This window comes from Tursiops truncatus, chromosome 2 (genome assembly GCF_011762595.2).
Source record: "Tursiops truncatus isolate mTurTru1 chromosome 2, mTurTru1.mat.Y, whole genome shotgun sequence".
NCBI classification, from domain to species: domain Eukaryota; kingdom Metazoa; phylum Chordata; class Mammalia; order Artiodactyla; family Delphinidae; genus Tursiops; species Tursiops truncatus.
The window spans coordinates 5360815-5373825 of NC_047035.1; the positions used below are offsets into that span (position 1 = coordinate 5360815).

At 45.4% G+C, this 13011-nt stretch overlaps 1 protein-coding gene across 5 annotated transcripts in view; it reads right to left on the reverse strand.

Moving 5' to 3' along the window:
* The window catches only part of EML1 (EMAP like 1), a 197951-nt gene that overhangs the window by 32137 nt on the left and 152803 nt on the right, over window positions 1-13011 (reverse strand). For all 5 annotated transcript variants that reach the window (XM_073800056.1, XM_033850622.2, XM_033850621.2 and 2 more), the window contains 8 exons: window positions 11370-11398; window positions 7928-8057; window positions 7200-7349; window positions 6361-6430; window positions 4555-4665; window positions 3605-3700; window positions 1927-2061; window positions 1100-1199 (listed from right to left, as the gene is read on the reverse strand). In XM_073800056.1, the coding sequence (XP_073656157.1) occupies window positions 1100-1199; window positions 1927-2061; window positions 3605-3700; window positions 4555-4665; window positions 6361-6430; window positions 7200-7349; window positions 7928-8057; window positions 11370-11398 (821 nt within the window). The remainder of the gene's footprint in view (window positions 1-1099; window positions 1200-1926; window positions 2062-3604; window positions 3701-4554; window positions 4666-6360; window positions 6431-7199; window positions 7350-7927; window positions 8058-11369; window positions 11399-13011) is intronic.

Below are 13011 nucleotides of genomic sequence, written 5' to 3' on the forward strand. Positions count from 1 at the left end.
ATACTTCAATAAAATAAACTAAGAAAAAAATAATTAAGGAAAACATGCTAACACGAAGCATAGTGTGTGAAGAGTACAGCCAGACTACATGTGGCTGAGAAATGAGCTGTGTGTCTCTGGACAAGTGACTTAACTGCTCTGTCTCAGTTTCCCCCTTGGTGTAATGGGGCTACTGCTTATCCCACGGGATTGTTCTAAGGGTGGAATGAACTGATGTATACATACAGTCCACGGCACCCAGAGTAGCAGGATACTACAAAGGTCACCATATTAATCTGAAATTACACTGATGGGTCTGTTTTCACCTTCACCCCCCACTCAAATACTAAGATCCTTGAGGACAGGGATAGTGCATTTTTCCTGGCACATGGCAAGCACTCATAAGTGCTCACTGAAGAACTTCCCTGGCGGTCCAGTGGGTTAAGACGCCGAGCTCCCAATGCAGGGGGCCCGGGTTTGATCCCTGGTCGGGGAACTAGATCCTGCATGCCGCAACTAAGAAGTCCGCATGCCGCATCTAAGACCCAGTGCAGCCAAAATAAATAATAAGTAAAGAAATAAAGAAATAATTTAAAGTCAATAAATAAATGCTCATTGAACTTGACCAAATAAATGTTTCTGAGTAAGGAGACCTCCTCACCACACTGTTTGCCCACTGACGGCGGGGATGCCCATCTGACTCACGTTTGCTCAGCACCTAGCATGCTGCCTCAGACAGCACTCAGTCAGCGTCTGCCAAGCACTATGTGGACCAGAGAAGTTAAATACTGTAGAGCTAAATAAACAGTCTTTGATGATTTCACCATTATAAGTTGTTATCAGATCTCCTAAATAAGCTGTTAGCTCCATTATAATGTCTTGGGCTTAAAGAGCCTTTTAGAGCGACAGAAGTCCACAGCTTACTAGTCTCATTTTCCTCAGTCCCAGTGTTTTGGTTCCAAGTTACACCCGCACACATGCATGTATGTACCTATGTACCTTGGAATCGAATAGTAAACCCGGAAATGATATTAACAGACAATTCTTACAGGAGCCACGTTTGGCTTCATATTTATAACATCACCCAGAAATGTCTGCTTTGGGAGGAATCACGTGTTACCTTTTCCCCATACCAGGATGTTGCCACTTGAATCTCCGGTGATGGTGTCACCATTTTCAGAAAATGTCACACAGAGGACAAACTTTGGCTTTTCTTGCTTCTGCAGAATATTTTAAAAGAATACGTATATACAATCAAGACATCCTTTTGTTTGTATTAATACCATCTAGAAGCACAGTCACCCCAAGCTGGATAGTGTCAGCTTCTGCTACCACACTGTGTACCTTTCATTCTTATCCACCATTATGTAACTTATGCCCTGAGATTATCTGGTCTAAAGTAAAGAGATTTCTGCTACTTATCAGGTTGAAGGCAGTTTGAGCAGAGGAGGGTGTTGGAGAGGCTAAGGGGCCGTGTTGCCCTGACTACGGCCTGAAGGATGGGCCTGGCATCCTCTGACTCAGCCTCTGGGCCCACAGGGCAGCAGGTGCCCTCCCGGTGCTCTCACAAGGCCCGCAGATGCTGGACTAAATGGCACAGAGACTGCCCATCGCTCTCTGCAGAGTCCCACTGGGGTCTCCTGGGCGCCTTCTTCCTCGCTCTTTGCAGCCAGCAGGCCTCGGCGAGGGCCCAGCCCCTGGGCATCCTTTCCTGGTGCTTCTGCCTGTGCTGATCCTTCCTTCTCAGCATCACCAGTGTTATCCATGAGACACGAGGGGCTCCCCAGCTCTGCCAGGGATCTCCAGGAACAGTCTTTATCACGACACCCCCGCATTTGCCCATTAAAACAAATTCTAGCACTGGGATGCCTTGAAGCTTCCTTAAAAGCTAGGTGACCGCAAGTACCATCGGTGAAAAATAAAACGACAGATGCAATTTCACTTTACCTCGAATAATCCTTGCTTCTTAATAAGGGAGCTTCCTTCTAGTGTCCAAAAGTAGAGATGGGACTTTCCACAGGTAACAATTATATTCGTGTCCGTGGGGTGGAAATCCGCAGCAAATACAGCTTCATTAGAACACTTGGTGCAAAACAGGAGAATCAAATGTCTCAAGTCTCTGAAGACACTTAAGAAAATAAATACAATCTGAACCACAAATAAATAATTCATCAAGGTAAGCACTAGGCCTCTTGGTATTTTCTCCCACTGAATTCGTCTTTTGGAATCACTGAACTTGTGTCTGTACGTGCCGACCCCTCTCCTCCTCGTCTGTCTCCCCCACTGCACTGAGCCCTGAGGATGGGGCCACGAGGTCATCCTTCCGTATGGGGACTCACAGGAACTGGGACACAGCAGGCACACAGTGAGCTCTGGCTGAAGGGGCGGCCGGGGAACTAAGAATTGCAGGTTCATCGCCATCGCGTGATTGGAAGGGCCCCGGCGTCTGGATCGTATTCGGCTCCATCGCTCCTGGCCCACTTTGGCTGCCCTGCTTGTCTGGGGAGTCCCTCCTGATACGGATGCCCAGGACTCTGCCGGTGGTTTGCCGACCAAGCCTGGAATCCAGCAGGGGATCTGGCTCTTTGGGTACCACTTCAGCACCCTCACCCTGCTATCTTGATTTCCACGACTTGCACCCTGGTCCCATGAATCGGACCCTGATGGCTCTCTGTGCTTGATAATTCAGTTATACATTCTTAAACCCGGACAGTAACCTGCGCTGACCGCTTCCAACCCAGCGACATGGCAAGGACTTAAATACTTGAGCAGACTATTAGAAGGCATAGCCACAGCATAAAGATAGTTATTCAATGCCTTATTAGAACACAGGGTCTGCAGCCCACACACAAACAAGGGAGAAAGTTATAGTGGGGTGATCCAATGGTGCTCCGAATGTTAGGCAGGTAAAGTGATCCAATGGTGATGCTAATCTTAGGTAAGTCAGGTGGTCCAGTGGTGATGCTAATCTTAGGTAAGTCAGGTGATCTACGGTTAATGGATGCCAGGGTGAGAAATCTGAAGTCAGTTCTATAAAAATAGATCCAATCATGGTTTTAACAGGAGGAAAGCATAAGAAAGCTCAAGGAAGGTACACTGACATAAGGAAAGTCCAGTGGGTCCCACTGCAGGAAGAGCACCGCTGGGAGGACCCCATTCCGGAGTCCACTCAGCTCGGGACAAGCCCCGTGCTGGCTGTGCCGCCCTCCTCGTGCCCCTGCTCCCTGCCTGGCCCTCCCGCTGGGCAGCAGGCACATCTCACTTGTCACCATTGCGCCGGTGTCTCCTCGACACGCGTGTGCAAAGGGGACACTCGGCATTTGTGGATGACGGAGAGAACGCGAGCAAATGAGCGACGGAGCGAATTAAAAGGGTGGTGACTGTAAAATGAGGAAGGAAAACCCTTATAGACGCTGTGATGAGAAGAAGAAACCCTACCAGGCCTTGGGAATTGGGGGAGGGGTGGGGGCCCAAGGGCTTCTCGGTGAAGGGGTCCTGCCTAGGGGCTGTGGCGGGGACGGAGCCCACAGCCCACCGAGACACAGAAAGCTGGCCAGGGGCCAGCAGGGGAAGGCTCCACATGGGAAAAGGACAGCATAGCCCAACATGAGGCTTGGAGAGAGACCTTGACATCCGCCAGCCTCTCTTCCTTCTGCCAGTCCCACACGGACAGCACGTGGTCATTGGAGTCATCCACGGCACAGAGGTTGCTTCCTCCATTCTGGAAAAAAAAAAGGTATTCACAGGAAGACTACATTTGAGAATAAACTAGGTTGAGAGTGATTAAAAAGGAACATAATTTTATTTTTAATAAAGAGCCCGCTACATCTTCATTAAAGAATATTTACCCACCACCGTCGAGACCTACTTATGACTTGGGCACACAGACAGTGGGAGCAGGGGAATGTGGGGTGACAAGGGACAGGAGCGGGAGGGAGGGGTCGGGGGCTGCGCTTCACCACTGGTTCTGTTAGAACCAGCCTCCTAGGGGCTGCAGAGCCCCCGTCCTGGAGGAGAAGGCATCTGCGGCTCCAGGGCACAGGTCTGCGCTGAGCGATGACCAGGTTACCGCAAGGCCGTACGAGGGGAGGGGGCACTGGGGGTGAGGCGCGCGGTGTACTGATGTGAACACATGTATGTTTCTGAACTGGCTGAACAAGTGCTTTAAAGGGTGGCCCTGTTGAACGGGCACATCCTGAGGAAGCCTGGGAGACCACGAGGTCCATCCAGCCCCTGCTTATGGCCAGGCAGCGAGCCAGGCCGGCCGGGGACGGCACAGACAGGCAGGGGAAATTCAAGGCCAGAGCAGGCAAGACTGCTCCAGGAGCCTGAAGACCGTGTGGCTGCAGGGCCTCTTCTCATCACCGTGGAAATGTCGGATTGGGAGCATGTGTCACCGAGGCGGCGCCTGCGCCCTCTGAATGAGGGGACCTGGAATGCGGGGGGTTTCGGAGTCCAAATCTGTACACACACCTGGGCAGTTACGGGCGTGTTAACTCTCTCCCTCTTCCACCTTGAGCTGAGTCTCTCCTCCCTGTGGACAAAGGCTGCAATACCCACAGGGCTCGTACTTACGGATTTTGAGAATGCGATACAGGTGACGGCTCGGTCAAAAAACCCGATTCCGATGACGTGCAGCGTGTTCAGCGTCACGGAATCCCAGATGCGCACGTTTGGGGGCAACTGCTGCTTAGAAAACAAGGCAGAGTCACCCACTGTGCCGCGTCTACGAGTTTATCTTTACCTTGAAATTATGAGAATACTTTAATGCTGTCAAAAAAAAATTTTTTTTGATGCATTTGAGGACTCTGCCTTTTAATATAAATAAAACATTCCCAATCTCTCCCAGAGGTCGTGGCTCTCGGGGCCAATTTAACTTCAGGAGAGCCCGTTATTGATAACTGTACCACAGGAAGTGATATTCTCATGTGCGTATCGAATGCGTCTGAGTTTTAAAAATGAAAAATGATGAAGAACATGGAGTCTCATTTAAGGGTTATCCTTGCAAAGTCTGTATCGTTACTGAGGATCAAGCGTGGTTCAATTCACCACGATGGTTGCCACCAATGGTATTAAGAGCTTAACGTCCTTGGGCCCCACAGGAAATTGATTGTATGCAAACGAAAATTTAGAATTGTTATGATTAGTTCAAAACCCTCTCAACTATGTTAATTTTTCTCTTCCTTAATAGGAGAAAACATCACAGAATAATCAGCAGGTTTATCAAGAAAAGGACTAGCATTGTACCCCGTAGATGGGTGAAGTAGGCTCTAGGTTGGACTTGTCTCTAAGTAGCTGGGCGTCCGCAGACAGTCCCTCGGCCTCTCCAGACTTCTCCACTTGTAAATGCCAAGGCATGGTTCAGATAGCTATGACATTTTCTCTGGCTCTAAGGTTCTGATTCAATTTCAAGGCCAGAAACTGAAATACACAGTTAAGCCACTAGAGGGGAGGAACAAATGATTTACTACTAATTTCAAATAACTTTTAAAGATCATTTAACAGTTAAAAAAAAAAAAAAGATGATGAAGACCCTGTCCCCTCTGTGTTTACAGAAGAGTAGTCTGATTTCCGTTGTTCCTGTTACCTCCTTTCAAGTATAGGATTTTAATGGAAAATAGCATAGTTAAAATTTGATGTTATTAAAATATTTTCTGAAAAATGGTAGCACTCAGGATAAAAATGGAAGAACTTAATGTAATTAGTTTCAGATCATACATTGTGCACGGATACACAACGCTATACAAAAATGGACATCAGAAAAGTTACAAGAAGTTTTGGATAAGACATGACAATGACCACAGATTGTGGTAAATAAGTACGTGGAAGCCAGTTTTGAGTTGTTCTCTTCGTCAAATTCTACTAGCTCCTTCTCTGATTCCTTAAGATACAAACTGAAGTCTTGCTGAAGTGCTTACAGAATTTGGGCTAAAATCCTTCCAGCAGCCCTTATAGATGACACCCAGACACAAATTCCATGGGCTGAAGTCATGATTACAGGGAATTCATGGCAGAGGGTGTCTGAAATTCACTGAAGAGGCAACGTGCCCCCAATTCAAATGATTATTTATTATGATTTTAACTTTGCTTATTAAATGTGTACTTAACATTTTAATGTTCATCACGTGTGTAAATAAATATCTTAAGAGTTAATGGATTCTTAGGCAAGAACAATGCTATTTAAAAATTAGCTGAAACTAAGGTGAGCTCAAGGGGTTTGTAAAGTCAGTGTAAGAACTTTAATTTGCAATAAAAAATTCAAATGAGGGATTAAGAAGTACTCAGACATTTTATATCTAAGCAGGCTCATTCGTCAGCAAAATTTTCAGAAAATTATTTTGTGTTACCAGTTCATTACAAAAATATTAAAATAGAACTCACTTTTCCATCCTTAGATGTGCCTGCAACTTGTCCTGTGGCTATCGTGATCCTATCAGGATGAACTGCAAGGCTAAAAAGAGATATTTAAAAAACATCTACCGTTTAAAGGTAAGCTTCACTCTTCCCTTGATCAAATACAATCTGGTCAAAAATTTAAAAGTAAGATATACACAGTGCCTAACTTCTTACAGTCATGATAAATTCTCTAAGCACCTCATTTCGTTTCATCTTAATTCCATTATCTATAGAGAATTTCCAAATTCAAAGAAAAAGCACCCTCTGCTTGGGAAATACCATTTCAGTCTCAGAACCACTTCATTAGTATACAATCTTTATTAAGAAGTCATTTGAGTATATCAAATAGCAAAAGCATCATCTTTTTCCAACAGCATTTTAATAACTGACCAGGGAGTCAGGATAAATAGAAATACATAAATCCATCTATTCATCCATCATCTTTTCCAGATACATAAAATCGCTACCAAAGGTATAAATGAATTATAGGAATAGCAGACCCAGACATACACATGAGGCAAAACATTTTTATTAAAAACTAAAGACTCAAATTAGAAGCCGTTAGCACGAGAAGGCCTCCAGATAGGGGTCTGTTAGAGCTATTTGTTTAGGTAACATGGTTGGTTAAGATGATGTGTTATAAGGATAGAAAACTAAAAAGGTGTCTTAGAGAGCAGGCTACCCAGAACACAAAGAAGAGTTTTCCCCAAAGATCCTATTTTCTCAGATCCCTTTCTTTCTCCTTAGTTATATCCCATCACTGAACCCTTTCTGCCAATGCTCTTCCCACAGGTGTCAGAGGAATCCCAGTTTTGAGGACTCACCACTTCACGTCATCATTATGGCCCGTGTAATGCCGCTGAAGCTGCTCCTCCACATTGTACAGCACGACCACGGACGCGATGAAATACACAGTCTCGCCCGTTGGAAGCAAGTACAGGTTGTTACGACAGTCTCGACCCCTGTACCCATAGCTTCGTGTACGTCAAGACAAAATAAAAAATATGTTTTTTAAAAGTAAAAAATAAAGTAAAATAAAATAAAAACCCAACTCTTTCACGGGCTCTATTTTCTTGCCTTTCATATTTTTCTTCTCGGAAGCTCGTTCATGTTCCCAAATCTCATACTATGAAGGCTCCAGCAGCTTTATTTCAAGAACGCTAGTCATACGGCTGACTCAGATTTTTGTGGCTTAGATTTTGTGGGAGCTTTGTCGTTTGCTTTTCTGTAAAGGGTATCCTACCTGTGCTACATGTCCATTTAATATAAGCCATACACTGTATTTCCTTCATTTAGTCCTGGGTTCATCCTCATGTTCCTTCTTTAATTAGTCGGTGTTAACTCGAAGTTAGGCCCCAAGGTTAGCCAAGTCCCTACTTGGCGGAGGGGGCAATGCTAGTCTTTCCTTCCAGGGTACCCCTCTTTCTTTCTTTGGGTTTAAAAACTTTGTGCCAGCATGGTTTAGTTACATGATTTTCTACAGCTGAATTTCGATAAAAGCATTCATCGACTGAGTACTTCGTGTAAGACTTAATCAACGAATAAAGGATACACCCATTCCAGCTTAAGTCTCTTCGTTGGTAGTTCTACTTTTGCTTCCAAGCTGTAAGAATCCACTTGATCTTTGGGCATGTGCATGGTAACGGGGCGTCCACGAAGAAACATCTTTACATATCCTTCTTCTATGAAGAGAACAAAGAGGTCAGTAGGATACCTCAGTGCCCAGCGTACCTGAAAAAAGGTTATATTTTCTCTAGCCTTTCAATGGGAAAGCGGAAACTTTGCCCTTTATGTCCTTTCTGGTTAAAGTCCTAGGGAAAACTACCTAAAACACAAACGGTTTGAAACAAAATTTTTCATCTTGTTTGCCTTTGACATTCTGCTTACTTAAGTAATGTAAGAAATTGTAAAAGGCAGGAAAGAACTGGATTCCCACAATTATTTTCCATGAGAGATTTTAGTGCTTACGTTTCATCATCAGGAGGGGGAAAAATGCCACCCCCCCAAAAAATTACAACTAACACAAGAAATCCACTTAAATTCTTTATTGAGTTCAATGTATATACAATGTCAGTATCAAAATTCATAAAATATCTTTCAATATTTAAATTGGTGTGTTATAGCGCAATGTAAAAATGTGTCTTTATGTATCTTTTACACTGGACACTTCTTTCAAGTGTAAAGAACACAAAATCAGCAGAAATACATGCTAGGATGCATGCAGGAGGAAAATGCTCAAAGAAAAGCTAGAAATAGGAAACCAGAGAACAAAAGACCCATTAGAGAGAGAAACTGGGAAATAAACCTTCCCTAAACAAACATTTTTAATAACAAAATAACTTATGATGTTTTGATAAATTATAGGGATGAAAGTAAAACCCAATAACATATGGACAAGGGGCAACTCCTGGACTTTTAAAAAGAAACGACTTCGGGTTTTCTGGCTACAGTTTTCAGGATATAATAAGACCAAAGAAAATGTCTTGTGAGCTCTTGATGAATTCTGTTCTGATTCAGAACTCACTGCATTCTGATGCTTCACTGCAGATCAAAGGACTGGGTCTTAATGGCATTTAAATTGGGCAGTTGGGACCACGGATATCTGTACATCACTCAACAGAAAAATCCTCCGCAGAGAGGAAATTGCTGAGGAAGTCATAAAGTAATTATAGTGTCGTAAGTACCACATTTACAAATTAGTTTTGTAAGTCTTATTCCTAAGGATTTGCAAACAATGCCACATGCAACATTGCCTGGAAGTTGAGAGGCCATCCCACTTTTCTGTTATGGTGTGCGTGCAATTCAGGTCATAAATGCATGCGATACACTCTTCACTCCTGCACACAGCGTGCCAGCTGCTCTGTTCTGTGATCCGCCTCCCCAGCTCCGCTGGGACTAGCCCATCTGAGGCCCACGGCACTGCAGGCCTTCTCATCACCCCGCCCCCCGCCCCGGTCATCCTAGATGCTGCTGCCAAACCTGTCAAGGCCCACAATGGATTCAGAATCCTTCTCCCACTCTCTTACCTGCTGGACCCAAAGCTCGAACTGCCCTGCCCTGCTATTCCCGTACGTGACCTCACTGGCCACAGCTACCCCCCACCCCGTGGAACCTTCTCTCTCTCTGCCGCCTGCACACCACTCCGTGCCTCTACCCATGCTCGCCTCAGCTGACCTCTTCCCTTCCTTAATCCCTCACCCAAGTCTCAGCTCATCAGACAGTGTGGCTACCTCAGCTGCAGACCCTAAAAGCACCCAGCAGACCGATAGAAGGGGGACAAGGAGGGGTGGGTGTGACAGCTTAAGTGACAAGCGATTCCGTTAATTCTCTTTGTAAGGGGAATCACGGAATGCAGATTCCGAATAAAGGGACTACGATGCCATCCCACAGCACACACAAGAAGCCTAGTAGGGCTGCATATGATCAACGTAAGTGAAGCATCTACTTGAGTATATGGTTGTTATGTGCTGGTAAAGTCCTTATGGTGGAGGTTTGCTCACTGGGCAGTTCTACGTCACCGGACTGGGCAAAAAAGCGCTGGAGTTAGCCTTGGCACTGTTTTGTACGGGTAAGTCAGACATTCTACAACTAAAACGAAAAACGCAGCAAGGGAAAGCAATGCTTTTTTTTTGTTTTTTGGGGTTTTTTTTCAGGCATATTAGGATGACAGCACACACCCACCAAACCCAAAGGTGCTAGAGGGAGCGGCCAGCAGCAGTGCAGGTTTCAAACAGTGGGGCATCCAGGGGTTGCCCTATAGCTCTCTTAAGGTTATACAGATTTTAAAAAGAGTTCCTATAATCAGCCAATAATCCATCAAGATCCAATTTATAGCTGCTCATTAAAACCCACCCAAGTAAATGCTCAGGAATGCTTTTAACTTCCAACGAATCAAAGTGGTTTGCATCACAAAAACATTTTCATACAAGGAGACTATCTGTTGGCCTGTATGAAAAGAGTTTCTGCAGCCTGGGTCACAGCTTTGCTCAGAGAGCTATGAGGTTTCAGAAATGCCGCCTACCTTTGCAGTGTGTCACCCGGCGTTTCCCTTGTGATTTCGGAGACAGAGACAGAAGTGCTGGGTAAAGAGACGATGGGGCACTGCAAGAGTGACTGGCCTGCCCGGGAGCACTCCCGAGCCCTCAGGCCGAGAGGCTCCCGGCCCCCTGCTAGAAAAACCTGGACACATTTCGGGGATTCTGACAAGTGCACTCCAGACCTAGCTCTGCAGGCTTAGGGTGATTACATTTTCAGTGAGTAATTTCATGCTTCTTGAAAACGAAATGAATACTGAAGCACATGCGGATAAATAGGAAAGTCCGACTTTCATGTTTCAATTGTGCACTTAAGGGGGAAAAAAACCTTGGAAAATTAAATGAATTTATTTAACCCGTTGCACACTTGTCAATGATTTTGCGTTTTTAAACACACTTTCAAATAAGGTTACTATTCTCAAAATAGCAGCTCCCTTATTATAAAATGTGTTAGAAAAGACATATAGAAAGATATATATGAACTATTAGTTTGCAGTTTAGGAAATCAAAGGCAGAAAAAGAAAAAAAAAGTTGCTTTTAGACAAAGTTATAACTGGATGCATCAGAAACTTTCCCCTTCAGAGAAATGTAAATGTTGATGATGGGGGGGGAGCCCCATTAGTAAGGAAGAGATAACAAAGCAACAGGAGTCTCTTAACCTAGAACTTTTGTTTCAGTATAATGGCATCTCACTCTTCCTCCTTATTGATGTATCTTGAATCGGTTTAAAGGGGGTGAGTAAAGGGTTTAGTCTTTATGACCATTTTCTGGGTGGTTTCTGTATGACGTGAGCCATCAGACCCCCAGGTACAGGCTGACAGTGAGCGCTCAGCCCCCAGTCCTGCCACATGGACCCCCATGTTCTGCCCGTCCCAGCTGCCCCTGAATAACTACTTCTTATCGCCCCTCAAGTCCTGAGGTGACTGAGGGACGCCCGCACCAACATTCAATCAGCCTTACCTGCGCTGAAGACCGGCTCCTTGGGTTTGCTGTGGAGATAAAACCAAACCAGTTTGTAAAGGGAGGCTGGGGGGGGTGGTTAGTCTCATTCACAGAAGACCCCACACCCCACTAGCTGCCGCAGTTTGTCACACGGATGCTGTTAAAAAGAAAAACAAAACCATGTAACTGCAAAGAGGAGGAACGTAAGCAGAAGTGTCCAAAACCAGGTGCCAGAGACGACAATCCCGACTTTACCACCAAAGATGTGCTTTTTATGAGAGCAGATAAAGGTTTGGAGACGGAACACATGTGGCTCATCACGACGCGAACAGCCCTGCCTAAACGTGTAGAAAGGTTTGTTTTCCTTCTCTTCTGGCAGATTATCTGAAGAACTTACTTAAAACTAGCAAACTCCTGCCACAGGGGCTTTGGGGAGAGAGCTTTTAGCGTCCAGCTCCCAGCAGGGATGGGTACGGGGTGGGCGGGGGGAAGATGAAGGGGTGGGAGAGAGGGAAGAATAAGGAATGTCAGGGTGTGGCCACATCCTGGGACGTGTGGGGATCCCCACTGTGGGCCTTGGCCAGGCCGAGACCCCCCATGACGGCACCTGGGAAACCAGAACCCCACCGTGTTCAGGTTCACACCACCAGAGACTGAGGTCATCCCTAGGGGCAATCATCCCACAGGACGAGCCTGCATGGGGAGTCCCCCCAAGTGCAGGAGGGCACAGCCCTCCCCGTGACAACCTGACAGCCGCCTGTGGGAAGACTGTCACCTCGTGCCAGACAAGGGAAGATCACGGCGGCCAGGGCAGTCCCTCCTAAGAGGGGCTTGTCACTTTCGGGGCTGGAGTTCGTCATATCACTCGGTGGCCTCGGCTCCACGGCGGGCTCACCTGGCTTGTTCTCGTCGTTGGGGGGAGTGACACTCTTGTGATTTTCTAAGCAGAAGCGTTAAGTCTTAACTGCAACTTTTATATCTTATTAGATTCACAGGCAGGGCAAGGACACAAGAGGAAAAGCTAAAACGGAAGACTACAAAGCAAACCTACTGGTTAGGTAAGCCAGGCAGGGAATTAGAAGACAGGAATGTTATTTTTCCATCATGACTTTGATCACAAAAGCAGAAAGATGCCAAGTCCATGAAACAGATATAAGCAATCTGGAACCCTCCCTAGAGATAGAAAAGAGCAATTACAGACTATGTTCCTCTTAGAAAGAGAACATCCATAGGGGAATTTGAACTTCAAATATAGGGAAGCCAGTGGAATTTTGATGTTGAAGAAGATGGATGAAAGATCAGTTAAAAGACCAGAAAAAGGCAGCTAAGTGTTAACAGCTAAAGGTCACTGAGAGGTACCAGGCACTGAAGTTCTCATAGTTCTTTACACCTTGCTCTAAACTATGCCTTACCTTTTGGGTATACAGGTATTGTATTTAGAAAACATACTATCGCTAGGCTTCGTTATTTTAGAAAGTTCAATTTTTATAGAAAGATATACTATGCTTACTTTAGAACCCACGATTCCTGCCCACATACCACCCTCGTGAAAGGCAAGAAGCCTGGGAAAAGGTACTATTCCAACTCACACATGCACGTCTGATAAATACAAACCTATAAAATGACAACAAATCTTTCCAACGATTGACAGAAGGGCAAA